An 18830-nucleotide genomic window follows, 5' to 3' on the forward strand; every position below is an offset into this window, starting at 1 on the left:
AGAGATTCCCAAGCAGCCTGCACACTGTCAGCACAGAGCCCAACATGGAGGCTCCATCTCATGAATCATGAGACCATGACCTGAGCCAAAAACCAAGAGTTGGACGCTTAATCAACTGAGCCACCCAGGCGGCCCCAATCTATCTTTATAGTTTTATTTTGTATTCATTATTTATTAAAAATTTCCTTTATTGCATACAAAAATAAATATTTATAATACTAATACTCCGAATGAGAAAGACCAGAAAAAAAGAAAAAAAATGGTCAGAGAAGTGGGGTTTTTTTTGTTTGCTTGTTTGTTTTAATAAAAGTACGATACAGGTTTGTAGATCTAAGAAAGAAAGAGAGGGTCTGGTAATGTCAATGTTACACAGAAGTCAAAGAGAATAAGGACTTGGAAAAAGTTAGAGGAGTCTCATTACCCTGAGACAGTAATTCTCAGATGCATGAAAGGGATAACAATCAATCTGTGGGGTATCAGGCTATTGGGCAGAAGAGAACAACTGTGAGAGAAACTAGAGGCAGTAAGTAAAAACTGCCCTCTCATGAAGTTTGGCTATGAAGAACAGATGTGCATGGAAACACAGAACAATTTTTTTCTGCTGGATAAAACTTTACATTTGCAGGGAGAGAGGTAGGCAAGAATGATGAGCACATTGTATATGTTGAGTTGGGCTGGAAGATGGAAATCAAAGGTGCAGGAGAAAGGAGATAACTGTAGAGAATATATGCCACTTGTATACAGATAATAGTATAGTCTTAGACATTAAAAATCATAAGGTTGCTATTGCCTGTTAAATGGCTCACTCAACAGTCAGAAAATAGTCACATAGGGTATATATCCTAACTCTGCTGCAGAACTGCTTATTAGTTACAGGAGTTCATTTCTTTCATTCCATTTTAACTCCCCCATGAAGTCTAATCCAACTGAGCACTCACTAGACTTTTTTAAAAGGTCTTTAAGGGTATGCCAGAGGCATCGCCCCTCCCACTCCCCAATTCTCCTAGCCCCTAGTCCAAGGACAAAACTCTCCTAAGAAGGAGCATTGTTCCCCTTGGGGAAGGGATGGTAGGTGTAAATGGGGCCTCCTTGGGCAAGGCAGAGGCAGAGACGGATAGAGGAATCCAGATTCTAGGAGGAGTCAGAAGATTTTGGGAACCAACCAGACAGCATGGGACTGAGACCAGGTGTCCCAGTCCTGAAGTATAAGCAAGGTTTGGACCCTATGCAAAGCAACGGCCATATCAGGATATGGGGGCTGCTCCATAAAACAGCTTGGATTTCCTCTCAGTAGAATTACTACCTCCAAAATCTGTTACATCAGAAGCTGTGGTTAATTTTTTATAGGCCTAACTACTTTGTATTGCTGAAGAAGAGAACTGTAGTAATAATACTTAGGAACTAAAGCATTTTTATGTGGTCTGATTTCGATAAAAAGCACTAATGTCTTTCTAATGCATATTTTCCAAATGATTCCCTCCAAATTAAAATATTCACATTTTTTTTTATTTCTTCTTCTTCTCAAAGTTAATAAACACCATTTTAAGAGACAGTTTCCCATTCTCAGAGTAATACCAGTTCACTCCCTCCAGGCAATCTGATTACACACTTAAGTTTATGTAATCTCCTTTATCCTCTGTCTTTCTAATAGTGGTTATAGGATTAAAAAAAATAATAAAATAAAAAGTTCCAGTCTCTGCTTCTACAAACCAAAGTCATCCATTTATATGAGGGCTAATCAGAGATACAAAGGTACTAAAAGAAAAAAAATGAACAGCCTTTTTCTTTCCTTTCTTTCTTTTTTTAAGCTTAGTGAGCTATGACCTGTCTTGGCCTAACAGACACCATGCTTTACTAAGTTAGTAGTTATTGATAACCTCTCCAAGCTTTGACTTGGAGAACACAGGAAGTGGATTGTGCCTTTCTTTCTGATTCCCAATTATTCCCTAAGGTAGCTGATAGATACACATGATCCCACTGAGTATAGAGATGATTTGCTAGAAAGATTTACATGACTGAACACTCTCTGAACTATGTGAGGTTCAAGGCTGAAATTCAATGCAGGGCATAACCTCTTCACAAGGTATCTCACTGAATTGTAGCTAGGACAGTGATAACTAAGAAACCGTGGATAACTTTGCCTCCTGCATTCTTTGCTTGACTCTTTCCCAAAAAGAACCTAAGAAAGATCAAAACCCAACTCATTTAAAGCCTTTGCACCTTACAAGACAGGCCCATGACTAAACTCAACTGGCTCCAAACTGAGAAGTAAATGGCAATGAGAAAAGAAGAAAGGACCCTTTGCAGCATCACAAAGGCAGCACACTGACAATTCTGAGAGGCTAGGAACCCAGCAAAAGGAACTCTCAACATGAACAAGGAGCTTCCCGCTGCCAACCAATAGGGCACTGCTGGCTGTATAGTGAGTGAATGCCATTCACTAACTGGGATGCATTAAAACTGGCAAGTCCATTTGTGAACAAGTCACTTTATTTTCCAGATGTTGGGGCACAGTGTGCCCTTTTATGGCAGAGGAAACTTACTTGGCGCACGTGACACAGAACTTGGAACCACTGGTACATAAAGCAAATAAAGGATTAGAAGCCACCCAGGTGTAGGAGATTAAGGACTTAACAGGCAGATGGAGGAGAAGAGCATCATCTGGACATCCTTCATCCTTTATAATAAGGGAAAGCTCCCCAGCGATCCCAGCAGAAAGAATAAGCTTAAATGAATAAAATTTAGCAATTCTGTTGACAAAGGCAGAATCCTTGAATAGACTTTTTTTTTTTCCTCATGCGAGTCTGTCTGCCAAAACCTGAATACCTTTCATAACAAATAAATCTCTCCCTACCAGGAAGGGAACTAAGTAACGAAAGTATGCCTTGCCCCCCACAGGTCATCATCCAACTTGTCGAACGTCACAACTTCAAGTGTCTAGTTTGGACAGATGGGGCTTGGATAGTGGAGTATGAGGAGGGTCGGCAAATGCAAAATCAAGGCCCACCTTTCACCTGTTCAGGTCAGTCTTAAAAGAATGACTTTAAAAAATCATGACGGCCCTCACACTGTTCTCTTAATTAGACTCTTCAGAGTAGGCCACATGCAGTTAGGAATCAAAATAAACAAACAAATCCCTTGACCTGGATTTGAAAACCCCTCAATATTAGGATCCAGCCTAGTCAACGTAATCTATCAACCTTCCCAATTTCAAAACCCTGACTTCAGCCAGACCAGTGTGGCTGTCCTCTCACACAGTAGGATCATTCTCATTTCTAAAAAGCTGAGGGCCCTACCTATGCCTTACAACTGGGAAACCTAAACCCCCTTTTACTCCTGCCTTTGTTTCCCCAGATCCAGCCCCATTTCTATCTGACCACAGGCAACATGTGTTGCTTCTTTCTTAGAGTTCCATTAATGGTATCGTTTTCGTCACTCCATTGGACATTTAACTAAATAACAAGACAAGACAGCTGATATGGATGTTTCATCTCCTTCAGAAGACTTGATTTTTCCTATTATTATATTACAGTATTTCCAAACATATATAAATTTAGAAATAATTGTGTAACAAATTCTCATTTAATCATCACCTACCACAAAAACTTATACACCCATGGCCAATCTCCTTGGTGAACTTTATATTCCCTAAACAAAAGTATGAAATTGTTTTCCTACTTGTTTGTTTTCTCCCCAAATTTAGACTTGTGCGAAGCATGTAGTAACAACTCAATAAATACTTAGTTGGTTGTGAAAATGAATTGAAATCCAGTCCACCAAAGTTCTGAGTTGCCCCTTAAGCATGAAGCTTACTTCATCCAATCAATTCTTAGACAGACAAACCATAGAAACATTTATTTTGTAAAAGCAATATCAGAGAACGAGGGCTCACAGTCAGTTAAGCATCTAACTCTTGGTTTTGGCTCAGGTCATGATCTGGCGGTTCCTGAGTTTGAACTCTGGTCTCTGCACTGACAGTGTGGAGCCTGCTTGGGATTCTCTGTATCCCTCTCTCTCTGCCCCTCCAATGCTCGCTCTCTCTCTCTCTCTCTCTCAAAATAAATAAACTTAAAAAAAACTTACAAAAAACATATTAGCAAATAATATTAAGAAAATGTCTGCTGAAAAACTGCATGAAAGTGAAAAAATTACAAACCTACTCTTATCCCATCACTTAGTATTTCATCACCAAATCTAATTTTCTTTTGACACCAAGATTGGAAAGTCAGTATCAATAAACAAATAGCCTGGCACACTAGAGAGATACTAGAATTTATCTTTAAGCGACCTAAGTCAATTCTAGCTAGCAACGTGACCTTAAACAAGCCACTTACATTATCCCTCAGTCTTATCACTAAAATAAAAATCGTTATACTTTTCCTAGGGACCTCATGTTATTGTGAGGCTGATTTTTTTTTTTTAATTTGTCAAACTGCTTTATGAAGTACAAAGCACCATGAAAATATTATACTGTCCTTATGGTATACCCAGTTTCCTTTTAGAGAGGATCTGTAGTTGACTTGGAGGCACAGGACACAAAACTATCTGAAATATTACAGGCTAAATGTCTAATTAGCAAGGGAAGTAACACAGATCTGAGGAGAACTGAAGTATCTAGCAAAGGCTTCAAGGTAGCAAGGGAAAGGAAGAAACAAAGGCTTTTCAGAAGGTAGATAAATTGTGTGCAAATTCACACACACACACACACACGCACACCACACACACACACCTGCATGCACATGTGCGTGCACCCAAATCGTCCAAAGCACAGCTAAAGCAGTTTGCAGTTCACTGAAGCAGATGGTGCCAAACATATATATATAATGGTAGAGAGATTGAAGCAGTTGACTGAAGCTAAATTATGAAGGACCTCAAATGAAGGCTAATCATTTTGACTTTCAAAGTCCGAGGAATGCAGTACCCGCAAATTAGTATCCCAAGAAAAGTAACTGATTTATAAAAGAGTCAGGAAAATGTTACCATGATGAAGAGGGAAAACAACCAGAGCTGTGACTGGAGAGTAAACGCTGAAAACACAAAAGAGGAATGTACATTTGGAACATGGATAACATGACACTCAAAATGAGTAAGTAGGATCCCTTGATGACAATCTTCAAAAAGTGTTCAGACCCTTTCCCTTGGATTACAAACCTTCACATAACTAGAAGAAACTCTCCATCTCATCTTTAAAAAAGACCCCTTTGGGGGCGCCAGGGTGGCTCAGTCGACTGCATGTCCAATTCTTGATTTCAGCTCAGGTCATGATCTCAGAGTTTCATGAGTTCAAGCCCCACGTGCGGCTCTGTGAGCCTGCTTGGGATTCTCATTGTCTCCCTCTCTTTCTGCCCCTCGCTCACTCACACTGTCTGTCTGTCTCTCTCTCTCTCAAAATAAATACATAAACTTTAAAAAAATGTTTAAAAATAATTAAAAATTAATAAAAAGAACACCTTTGACCCCTATGCTGGTCTCTGTCCCTCCACCATGCCAATCTCCTTCTAGATTTAGAGGCTTTGTTTAGCTGTTTTCTCTATCTCTAACACATTTTTTTTTCCTGATCTTTGTGCGCCTAGGTCCTTTTTGCCATTCCGATCTCCAGGTAAAGGTCACCTTCTCAAACAACTAGTTCTTCCTGAACCACCTGATCCAAGGTGGTTTCCAAGATGGTAACTCTCATATTATTCTAATTATCTGCATAGTGCTTCTTGCATTCTAGTCTATTTCTCATTTATTTATTTATGTATTCTCCCCACCCTCCTCTCATCCCAAGACTGGAATTCTCGGAGAACAGGAAATTTGAGAGTTCAGCACTGTATGTGCTCAGCAGCCAGAATAGTGCCTGGCACAGATTAGGTTACTTAGTAAATACTTGTCAAACTGATAGATAAGTGAGTTGTTCACAGCTGACCTTCACAGAGAAAGTCAAAGTTGTTGTCCCCAGGGTTACTCTGAGTTCTAATCTTCTTCAGCCTTCGATAGTCCACTTCCCTTATGCTGTGAGAGAATCCCAAATCTTTCCAATACTGTGTCTTTTTTATTTTGCCAGCTTTAGTTGGTATCTTTCACTTGTAAATATGAGCTTTCAATAGACCACTTTGCAGCTTTCATTACACCCTTTGAACCTCATCAAACACATGTATAAGGAGTAGACTAGTTATTTTCCCCTATTGCAGGGAAATAGTCACACAAAACAGTCATTCAAGAAGCATGGAGGTGCTGACCATGGGATGTGGAACTGAACAAAGGCCAAATGACATCTAATTTAAACCCTTATCCAATATATCAAATGGCCTGCACTCTATATTATAGGAACATAAAAAAATAAGCCTTAATTCTCATGCAGCAAGTCACAGTACCTAATGTAACCGATATATTCAATAAACAAAATTATTTGATTATGTGTTTATTGTTCTGACAATCCCCCCTCCACCACAAGAAAGGGGGGAAAGCAGGAAAGAAAAAGAAGATGAAGAGCAATCAAAAAATAAGCAACAACAACAACAAAGAAATTCACCCTGGAATTTCTGGAGCTAAATGGACTTCATCCCTTTGTAAGCTTTATGTCACCAAAATTCACAACCAAACCAAAAGTGTTTCTTAATAAATATTAACCCAAAGAATCACTGTATCTATTTCCAAATATTATATTTGTGCTATTGTTGCAAAACATCAGGATATAAAGATGGTGTAAGTTGAACTAAATTTTCATCTCTAGGTGCTAGAAATTTTCCATTCTTTATTATTTTATTGAATTATTACCTAGTATAAATTTATTACTTTAGACCTTATTTTTAAACACAAAATGAGAATTGATTTACTGCTTCCAGAAGAATTTACTGCTGAGCGGAATGATTTTTTTAAAAGATCATTCAAAGTATTATAAGAATCTAAATCTCATCAGGGAATCCCAGTATAGTATGCAATGGTTATTTATATAACTAAATGCAGAGATAACATGTAGCAGCTAGTTTGATAATGACAGTTTTAAAAACACCTTTTGAAAATGAAAACAACTAAAATTAATCATAAATTTTCCACCAGATTACGTAAGTGGATACTTTAATTTACAGTACCCAAAGTTTGTTTCCCTTTACATTCCAACCTGTATTAGTAACACTGGAATAGATTTTATATAATATTATCTAAATGATGAGTTAGGAAACTGGTCTGCAAGACAAAGCAAATTTATGAGAAAACAATAGCAAAATCTCACTTAGTGGAGACTACAACAGGGGCAGCAAACTGAATTAATAATGTAGTCTGGGTTTTATAATTTGAGGAATGGTAGTTTTGTTGTTGAATGAGGCTAGAAAGAGCCTGGAACTGGTTTAATCAAAATGATAAGTTTAGAAAAAAAAAAAAAAAACACTGGCTTATATATGCAAGAGTTGTAAAAAAAAGTTTATAAATTTTCTTTTAAATAAACTAAGTATTAACTTTGAAAAAAAATTATCTAAAAGAATAGTAAGATAGATACAAACTATAACGATGCCTGACATTTCCCCTATCTTTCCTTCCTACCACACTTCTCGATTGAAAAACTTATACTAAAATAGATAATCAGGAGCACCTGGGTGGCACAGTCAGTTAAGCATCTGACTCTTGATTTCAGCTCAGGTCATGATCTTGCATTGGTAGGATTGAGCCCTGTACCCAGCTTTGCGTTGAGAGCATGGAGCCTGCTTGGGATATTCTCTCTCTCTCTCTCTCTCTCTCTCTCTCTCTCTGCCCCTCCACTGTTTGTGCTCTCTCTCTCAAAATAAAATAAGATAAAATAGATAACTATATCTTTTTATTGTTCCATTATGTTCAAAATTTGAAACAAATCTCCACAGCATAAAAGTTAAATTTTAAATAAAAACAATGGCACCGGGCTCCTCAGTGGCTCAGTCGGTTAAGTGTCAGACTTCAGCTTAAGTCATGATTTCACAGTTTGTGAGTTTGAGCCCCACGTTGGGCTCTGTGCTGACAGATCAGAGCCTGGAGCCTGCTGTGGTTTCTGTGTCTCCCTCTCTCTCTGCCCCTCCTCTGTTCACATTCTGTCTCTCTGTCTCTCAAAAATAAATAAACATTAAAAAAAATAATGTCACTCCGTTTTGTTTTTCCTGTGAAGAGCCATTATTTTGTTCACATATTCCACGAAGTTCAAAAAAAAAAAAAAAACTGTCTTTGAAATGGAAATGGAAATGGACAAAGAGGTCACACAAAAATTCAAGTTGTACAGGAACTTGAAAGCCCCCAAAAAAAAAAAAAATCCAATTAACTATCAAAGTCAGCAGACCAAATAAATGAAGAAAGAATGGAATTTAAATTGTTGTGTATACTTTTCTTATACATGATGTGTGTTAATAAATGGTACAGCACTGTCAGAAACATCATTAAACGGATTAGAAGGAAAAACTTGCATTTTCTGTGTTTAGGTAGGAATCCTGCCCCACTACAGGGGCAGGATTTTCTTTAATCTTGGTACTTGAAGATGAGCCCATTAAATGTAGGCTAAATAATTAATAAAGAGGTACGGAAAACAAGGAAGCAGAAACACGTTAATTCAGACTCAACAATCTGGGCTGAACGCAGGTGAACGAGCCAGCAAAGAGCTGGCATCCCTTCTCCTGCTCTTCAAAGCATCTGTCCTCCCCAGTCCCCTTGGATAAAACAAACTCCTAAAAAAACAAAAAGTCATAAATTGAACAAACACTGCCCAACTCTCCTTACTGCTCATTATGTTTTCAATCTTCTATTAAAAGAGAAGTGAATTAATTTCATGGAAATCGTTCTCAAAAGAATTAGTGAAGGGGCACTTGACAGCTCGTGCTACTCAAACAAACAAACAAACAAACAAAAAAAAAAAAAAAACACGTACGATTTAGTAGAACAACAAGAGACTTCTGTCATGTATTTGCGGTAATTATTGTGTAAACATTCAGGACTCTCTTCATTTGTTTACATTTATTTACAAACTGTAAGTTTCATCAATGAATCAATACAGGATCTAAAGGAAAAGTAAAGCAGACATTTTATAATAAAAGCAAATCACCATCAGGACACAGGGAGAAATCATCCTCACAGGCTTATAAGTTTTATGAAAACAATGACTATAATAACGTGGGAGGTTTTTTTTCCAAACCCATTTGGAGTACTTTAAATGAAACAAATAGGAAATCATTAAGATTAAACATCAACAGCAAAAGGCCTCTTTGTTAATAGGCTATCAAACAGAAGGTATTCAGACAGTGTAAAAATGAGCCAAAGTGCCTGTGTCAGGCAATTACTGTTGCCATAACTAGAATAAGCCTATCTAGTTGTGACTAAATTCAGAAGTCACTGATATGGCTAAGGTCCAAACTTTTAATAGCAAGATTAAATTACTAAAGAGGAAAAGGAGGAATAATTTTGACCACTAAGTAACCAGCAACTTAGTCCATGCATGAAGTAAGGAACCATTTGTTTAGCACTGGATCAAATATTAAATCAAACTTAAAGATGACAATTATCTAGCCTACTGTCTTAAACATGGTAGACACTCAACAATGATCTTGCCTTTCTTTCTACTCCCTCCAGTCATTGATTCATTGCCTTTACAGCCCTATTTACATTGTCAAGTATATAGGTTTGCCTTCTCTGTACAACTGGACTGAGAAACAGTAATTGTTTCATTCACAGATAGAAACAGTTACTTTTCATTCTACCATATGTCTCACATGTGCTATCTACAAAGGGTATTTTTGTAGGTGGGACTGACATAAAGCTCAAGAAAGATACATTAGGATACTCTGGCTGCATAGAATATTCATCTAAAAGTTGCTTAAAAATAGTTTATATTTTTAGTATTATTGTTGTCATTAATTTTTGCCTGAGGTAGGATCCAGACTCCTTCCATACTTTGTTCTGTTACCCTCAGTTTATCTCCTTCCTCGCAGTTGCAGGATACACGCAGGGCCATGCAGCCTACTCTCATGCAATAACATGTCTCTTTTTTTTTTTATCAGGAACAGACCTCTTTCCCAGAAATCCCCAGCAGACTGGCCTCATAACTCATTGGTCAGAGCTGTGTCATATGGCCACTCCTTCCCGCAAAGGAAGATAGGAGAGTAAGTAAGGTGGGAGAGAGTCCTGTCAATGTGCAAAAAAAGAGAGGAGAGTGAATACTGACTAGATAATATCAGCAATATTGTTATACAAGATGATAAGCCAGGTCATTTATAATGCTTGTAAATAAAGAGGTTCTAGATGTAATATATATCTAATGCTATGGACTTAATTGTGACATTCCCCAAACCCCCTTTCATGTTGAAGCCCAAATCCTTAATGTCACTGTACTTGTACAGATAGGGCTTTTGGGAGTTAATTAAGGTTAAATAAGGTCATAAGGGACCCTAATCTGATAGGACTGGTGCCTTTACAGGAAGGGAAAGAAAAGCTATCTATCTCTTTCCAACATGTGAGGACATAGTGAGAAGGTGGCCATCTACAAGCCGGGAGGGGAGCTCTCACCAAGAGCCAAAGAAGCCAGCACCTTGATATTTAGACTTCCCAGAATAAGAGAAATAAATTTCTGTTGCTTAAGCCGCCCAGTCTGTAGTACTTTGTGATGACAGCCAAGCAAACTAATACATCTAGGAAAGAAAAATCTTGCCACCCTTCTTTCTTCAGTGGGACTGTACATGGTTGAATGAGTACTAGTATAAACTGGAAACATTCCAAGAGCTCTTTTCCTCACTCTTTGAATGGATGGTTCATGAGCATGCTCCTACTTCAGCCCCATCCCCAAAGATCAATCTTTTAGAGACTTTTTATTTAAGTAAACAGTCACTTGGTTTAAATCCTAATCTTCTTAGATCCAAAGTCAGCAGTATCTCTGGAGTGTAACAATCATTCTATTGCCAAAATATCAGCACAATACATGTTAACATAAAGCTTTAAAAAGGAGGCAAAAAACCAGAAAATCCCATGCCTGTCCAGTTCTTACATTTTTTTCAAGCCAACAGAAAATGTTAAGAAGAAAATGGGTTATAATACAAAAGTTCAATGTTTGTTTCTCAGAGAATTAGGGAGGAAAAAGAAGAAAAAAAGACACATTCTGCTATATTATCACTTTCCAATTTCTGACCAAACCCCTGTAGTTTTCATCACGCATCATTTTTGTGATTAATGATGTGCACCCAGTTAATGGAAAACAGCAGATTAGGTTTCCACTAATAGTGTTGGAAGTTATGTCTGTCTGCTTCATTTGGTAACAACCTCACTGTTCAGTAAGAAACTAATGGATGTAATCCCAGAGCAGAACTGAATTTTATGCATACAAGACAGGTCAGATTTCCAGACTGGAAAAAATTACACTTTTAGAGGTGTGCTGATCTTCAGTTGAAATTTAACACTGAGATAATGCCTCATAATGTTTTGGGTGTTTTTTCCTTCTTTTTACTTCTATTTAGTGATCAATTTGAAATCTTACAGCACTCAGTTGAGGCCTATAAACATAGGTAGAATTAGCAACTTGTAACCACAGCAAATTAAAAAAATATATAATATGAAACTTTGTATAATTAGTTTACTGAGCCGAAAAGACATTTATTGCTCTGAAGACACAGGTAAGAAAAAGTTCCTTATATATGAGTATATCACTGCAATGCTTATATCATAAGCAAAATTATGTTTGCCTGTTCGCTTTCACTGTATAAAGTGTTGGCTCCAAATAACTGCAGTTTAAGAAAAACAATGTGGTACAGTGAAAAGCATACTAATCTAAAAATACAGGAATCAAGAGACAAGGATTAAAGTCCCATTTATGTCTCAAATTACTTTGGAAACAAACCTATCTGTTGTTTTCATTTTCCCCACTATATTTTACATTTATCTCTCTTAAGTCATTTAGCAAATACTATATTGTCTCAAGTTTTATCTCTGTGTATTTCACATTTCCCATCTGGACTAGGCCCCTTAAGGACAGACCCCACATCTGATTTACATTTTTATTTCCTCTAGTCCCCAGCTAGAATGTAAGCTTCCGGAGAAAAGGGACTTTGCCTGTATGTCCCCAGGGGTTAGCATGGTGTGACCTCATGTTAATAAGCTGTCAAATAAGTAGACATTTTAATAAAAACAAAACATGAAAAGAATAACACTAAGGAGGAGGAATGAATCGGCAGAGCACAGAGAATTCTTAGGGCAGTGAAAATCCTCTGCATGATGCTACAGTGACAGATACATGTCATTATACACTTGTCTAAACCCCTAGAATGTATGGCACCAGGAGTGAACCCTAAAATAAAATTAACAATGGACTTTGAGTGATTACTTCGTGTCAGTATGGGTTTAGCCACTGAAGTGAGTGTACCATTCTGGTGGGGGATGGTGAGAATGGGGGAAGCTATGGCATGTGTGGGGACAAGGGGTATAGGAGAAATATCTGTACTTTCCTCTCTTAAAAAAATTAAGTCTTGAGAAAAGAAAAAGAAAAAGAAGAAAAGGAAAAAGAAAAAGGAAAAGAAAAAGAAAAAGAGCATGCTTTCAAAACAGAAGAAAATGCTGGGCACATATGAAATCCAATGTAGAGCTCACAAATGTTTCATTTACCCATCATGTTTATCTATCTTTTGGCAAACACATACTCTGTGTCAGACACTTTCCTATATATATAATATATATTGTATATATTCACTCACCTAATACAGCAACCCAATAAATAGATAGGTATTGTTGTCATCCTCATGTTTCAGAGAAGAAACATAGCCAAAGAAATTAAGGAATAGATTTAAGGCTGTACAACTGCTAAGGCACAGAGTCAAGATTCACCCAGGAAGAACTGGCTCCAAAGTCTATGAGCCTATACTGATCTTTGAGGTAACCAAAATTCATAATTTCACCTTTATTTCATAATTTCATATGTATAATTTCTTTTTCCTTTCTCAAATAAGAGTTCGTGTTTCTTAGGGTTAAAACCTGGTATCTTCTCATTATTAAATAGCCCACAGCATAATCAATCTCCTGTTCAGGCATCTTCTATGTAGGCGTCTGGCAATATGGAATTTCTAGGAAGGGGAAACCACACTGAAGACATACTACGTCTGTTTCAGATTTTTACTTCAACAGAAAAAAGGAAAAGAGAAGGGCCAGCTTGTAAAGAGGTTTTTTTGTTTGTTTGTTTTACCTCACTTCCAGGAGTATGATTTTTATATAAATATTATCCTATACTAATTAAGGTAGTAGCATTCTGGAGCAATTTTCTTTTTGATTGTCATTGATGAAGTTGATGATAAGGAGTATATTGGAGGGATAATCAGATAGCGATGGATTAGGCCAATAAGAGATAGGATTCTCCACTAGAAATACAAAAGAAAAGGGAATTTTAAAAATCAGAAGGTTAAAAACCCTCTTTAAGAAGTTCTGGAAAGTGTAAAATTGAAGTTTAATAAACTGTGGAATGAGGAAGAACAGTTTCTATGCATATCATAACTCTACTCAATCTAGAGTCTAGGGAAAAAAAAAAATATATATGCAGTGTTTCTTTAAGAATTAAAAAGTAGGTAGGCTTGCAACATAGCACAATGCAATGGCTACATTTTAATTTTTAAAAATCCAAAAAGATTCTACGTTAAGCAATAATCAAAAGTTTTTCATGCTATTTCCTAATAGCAAAAATGCTACATAAAGAGTTTACGTTGTGCTGGTTGTTTCTAATAACCTAGTATACAGGTACAACTAGGTATCTAAATGACAGAATCAATGAAATCATCAATCAAGTAATTTATTGAGCACTAAGCACATGAATAAAAATTATTCTACTCTGTTTTTTGCTGTCATTGATTGTGAAGTTTTGCAGGTTAAGGAAAACAGATGTGGAAGAAACATAATCACTTAAGTAGTGATCTATTGCTCAAATTTCAATCTGCAAGAAAGAAGCGTTTACCTATAAGTTCCAAGTTATGTAGTAATCTTTTTCTCTGACAAGAGCTCTCCAGAAAGATCTCACTGGCCAGGCTGGAACTTCCACAGGCACTTTTTGCATAGCTTGCTTAAAATAACCTAAGGAGCTTTGTCATGCAAAGAAGACTGAACAAAAGAAGCATCCAGTTCTCGATTGTGTAACTCCACATTAAAATTTAACCTTGCAGAAATGGTGCCATAAGAAAATGTTACCAGTATCAATGACTCAAAGGCAGATCTTGCAAAAAATAAGAAAAGGTAATTATATGTATACTATTTCTCAGTTGTGAAGGAACATTAGCATGATACCTAGATATATTATTTGTTGGATTTATCAAAATCCACTTTTATGTTTTCCTTTAAAGATATAACTAACAATTTGATTCCTTAGAGAACAATCTATATAGATAGCAAATAGCAAACACTGTTGAATACAGGCTGGCTGACTCCAGAAACCAAATTTTTGACAATTTCACTAATTTGTTATCTGGGCTTAAATTTATTTTAAGAAGGCTGAATCCGTTGACAGTTCTATTTGGCTAAATCAGCTTTTTCTTTTCAGTGTTAAGCTCCAATGACAGTTTCTAGTGAAGTCAGTGTAATGACAATGCGTTGTGAAGGTGACCCAGCCAATGACGACCCAGTGTTATCAGAGATGAGCCCACTGATCTTGCTGCTAGTGAGTTAGCATCAATTTCATACACTTTCAGCCATGCACCTCCCACATGCAGCCCTCCTAGAGCTATGGGCCCTGGAAAAGCAGAGAGCTCTCCTAGACCAAAGAACAACATCCTTCAGTTCAGGAATAACGGAATCAACTAGTACCTGATGAAAATCCATTGAAATTCCAATAGACACATAAATTTGAACAAAGAACCTTACCTGTGGAACCATACCTAGGAAGTAAGAGGCTTTTTAATAAAATAGAAAAATCAACACACGACAAAGCAATTAAAACAAGGTATTGTGTTCCCTCCCCCAGGAATAAAGACAAGTTTAACCTGAATGTTTAACCTGAATTTAAAAATGTTCATTTTTAAAAAGCAGAAATGAAACTGTTCTTAGCTTATAAATGACTCACGGATCAAAATAAAATATACTATCTATCTATATGTATATATGTATATCTATATGTAGATAAGTTTAAATCTAAACTTATAAGTTTAGAAGTTTAAATCTAAAGACCTAACATAAAAGTAAACTTTCAAGAGTTGGTTTTCTGTATCCAGGGGCAGGTTCCCCAGCTATTGAAAATATAGGGTTCTCATGAAACTTTTCATAAACCTAAACAGGATAAAGTGAAGAAGCCATTACCACTAATTTATATGGAAAAAATTTTGAGTGTTCCCAGACCCAAAAATAATCTCTTAGCCTTTTCAGATACCTTCGGACACATCTTGTTAACAGATGCACTAAATAAATTCAGATAAAGAACAGATGCTCACAGACACAGTTCAAAGATATGGTGGCTTGATGCTAAGATGCTAGGAAGGAGCTTGGTGGGGCCCCTCACGCAGCTGGGTGGTGTGCTGCTTCCATAATGGCTAGCTGCAAAAACAAAGTCTGAGTGCTATTTTAATTTTTCATCTTTTTTCATAAAAACAAATCTAGGGCACCTGGCTTGTTCAGTCAGTTAAGTGTCTAACTACTGATTTCAGCTCAGGTCATGATCTCCTAGTCCTGAGATTGAGAGACTGAGCTCTATATGGGGCTCCACACTAAGCGTAGAGCCTGATTACAATTCTCTCTTTTTCCCTCTGCCCCTTCCTTGCTCATGTGTGTGCCCGCACTCTACCTCTCAAAAAAATAAATAAAAATAAACAAAAAATGTTTAATAAAAATAGGGCATCTGGGTGGTTTAGTTGGTTAAGTGTCTGACTCTTGATTTCAGGTTATGATCTCACCATTGATGAGAAGGAGCCCCGCATCAGCCTCCATGATGACCCTGTGGAGCTTGCTTGGGATTCTCTCTCTCCCTCTTGCTCTCTGCCCCTCCCCCACTCACACTTTCTCCTTCTCTCTCTCAAAAATAAAATAAACTTTAAAAAGTAAAAATAATAAAAAAATAAAAATAAGCCACTCCTGTTCTTCTTTTTTTTTTTTTAAAGGCAGAAATCCTCTTTGGATTTCTTTTGGTTATCATAATGGTTTACTAAAACTCTACTTTAGTAAAAACAAGGTGGCATAAGGCAATGTTTCAAAAAGTAGGGGAAATCTACTGAACCTAATGGAGAAGATTACCGAACAACTCTCCAAACTGGTAAATGATCTTTTTTTGTTAAACCATATAAAATCAGCCTCACAACACATGAAGTAGATATTGATTTCATCTGTTACCTGGTTTAATCATAATTAAATTAAGTATTTCTGGCAGAAAAAAAAAAAGACATGTGGACTTTTCTTGTGTTTGCTTATTTTTCAACTCCATGTAACTGACAAAAATGTAAACAATTATTCAAAACGCCTCCCCCTTAGATGACATAATTCATGAAACACTATTTTATGTATTTTCTTAAATGTTGTTGTCAGGAAGTCAGCAAACCAATCCAGTTTGAAAAGTGCACTCAAATCAAAAAGACTTTTTCTTCCTGAACAGACACATGGAAGTATGCATTAATAAGTAGTTCGCTGCCAAACAACCAACACGTTTTGACACTAAAACTACGTTTTTTTCTGTATGTGGAAATGCTCTCTCTACTTTGAAGGTTTTGTGCCAATGTATTTCAACATTTCCTCAAGAATAGGGCTAGAGGAGGGCGAAAGAGATCATCTCTTATTCCAATGAATTAGTGCTTTTCTCTAAGTATTACATACACAGTGAGAGCCAATGACATTAAAGCATAAACCAGGAAAGGTCAGATGATTACCTGATATTCATTGGGCCAAAAGGTGCTCACTGCTAGTTCAGCCCGAAGCCAATCTCTACCCGTGAATCCAGTCACATTCCAAATTGGATTGGCAAGAGGTCCTTTATTCACCCTAACTAATATGTTCAAAGTGCCAGGATTCAACCCCTTCTGGCTATATAACAGGTAACTGAAATCAATACAGTGAGTGTCGTTCTCCTTCATTGTAGGCAGCTGAAGTCGGGCTTTTTCTCCAGGGTCATGATCTGAAGAGTCCACTATCATATAGGAACCTGAAATGACATTACATATAATAAAGCTAAATAGACATGTAAGCAAAAGGGAATATCTAATAACAGAAGAAATACTAAAAATAATACCAATCTATTTTGAGCATTAAATTTAATTCAGAAAGACTGGCTTCCAGAATGGATCCATAGAAAGATATCAAACAAGTAAGTAGGTGAATTCAATTTTTAGTAACAGATATTGTTCAAAGTACATAATACGCATTAATTCATTACTCTTTGAAACAGCCTGTTCATAAATTACTAAACTGAGGTACATTTAGTAGCTTATCAAAGTCAAATAGACTAGGTAGAGCCTGATTCAAATCCAGATCCCACCGTAAAAGTCTCCAGTCTTACTAAAAAAGATCTTTTATTACTAAACAAGCAAACGAACAAGAGGAATACCTTACTGGCCTGGTTTACATAGGGGGTACAGGCTTCCTTCTCCCTATCATAACACCATTGCAAAGAGATGGGTTAACTTAGAGTGCAGACAAAATCACTTCTGATTGCAGATTCCCAGATCATCATTTACAAAAGTGGGGTTTTTGCAACGTACTAACCGCATTGAACTTAAGTTCAGGGAATAAGGATACTTTGCAGTGTAAATCTGAGGACAGAAGTTGAAAATGTCAAATGTTTAGATCTGAGAATCCGACACATAGTGGATTTGCCTACTTGGAGCCTTGCCCACCAAGCGTTCAGCTAATCACCATTGCTCTTGGCCCCAATTCTGCCATAGTCCCTGCATATGCTCCCCAGAGCAGAAAGAAACCTGGCTTGAAAATACTAGTCTAAGTCCATTCCCTTTAATTTAATAAATGTTTATTGGTTGTCTGTAGCAGGGAGGTACAGGGCATAAGGAGCCCCAACATCACAGTTCCCCCCTCAAAAACAGTCTTAGCACTAAGTATAAAAATGGGTCTTATACATCAGCTGCTACTACTAGTAGTCCAAGGACCTCTGCAGAAAAAACACCAGTTTTTTTTTTTTCATGTCACTGTGGATTTTAACAATTATACCTATCACCAAAATGGAAATATACCTATTTGTCACACTTCAGGTAGAACACAAATGTTATTATAATTTTTCCCCTAGGATTTCATTTTAACCAGAACATATTAGGTGTAGTGTTATAGAATCCAGTATTAAAAGGAAGACACTTGGACCTTTCTTCCTGACCAATCAACCCTGTTTCCTGTCCTAAAATACAGTAATTTTTACATAACACACCAAATACTCATTGACTACCAGTCTAACTAGTTCAATTAACTCCAAAAGCAAGTTCAAATCATGGTAGGTAAGAGGACTTTTTACTACCTAAGAAACCAAAATTTCAAATCTGACCAATTGCCATTCTAGAGTTCAGAACTCTTGTAAAGATTTCACATGATGACACTATCAGTTATCAGGCAAAGTATGGAATAAGCTTACGCTAGTGACAGTAACTGACATTACTTTCACTACATTTTTGTCAGTTTTCATTTTCTTTCATAACCTGGAAATCCTTTTAATTTTTCTTCCTGATTCTCACAGATTGCATGCACATTAACAGAATAAATTGGTCATGTATATTTTTGGAGAAATTATGTCTTTTTTTTTTTTTTTTTTTGAACAGGATATCCTGGATCCCAACCCAATTTATATAAGCAGGATGTTTCTATTCTTGGTTATACTCACATTCTGAGGTCCATGCCTGATCTGCCAAGATGTCTTTCAGATTCACCATAAGCAGAGCAGACTACTAATCACTTTTAACTAAAACCAG

The 18830-nt window shown here is 36.8% G+C and overlaps 1 protein-coding gene across 12 annotated transcripts in view; it reads right to left on the minus strand.

Moving 5' to 3' along the window:
- The window catches only part of PTPRK (protein tyrosine phosphatase receptor type K), a 564132-nt gene that overhangs the window by 340357 nt on the left and 204945 nt on the right, over positions 1-18830 (minus strand). For all 12 annotated transcript variants that reach the window (XM_060616623.3, XM_078447295.2, XM_060616622.3 and 9 more), the window contains exon 3: positions 16794-17065. In XM_060616623.3, the coding sequence (XP_060472606.1) occupies positions 16794-17065 (272 nt within the window). The remainder of the gene's footprint in view (positions 1-16793; positions 17066-18830) is intronic.

This window comes from Panthera onca, chromosome B2 (genome assembly GCF_046562875.1).
Source record: "Panthera onca isolate mPanOnc1 chromosome B2, mPanOnc1 haplotype 2, whole genome shotgun sequence".
Taxonomy (NCBI): domain Eukaryota; kingdom Metazoa; phylum Chordata; class Mammalia; order Carnivora; family Felidae; genus Panthera; species Panthera onca.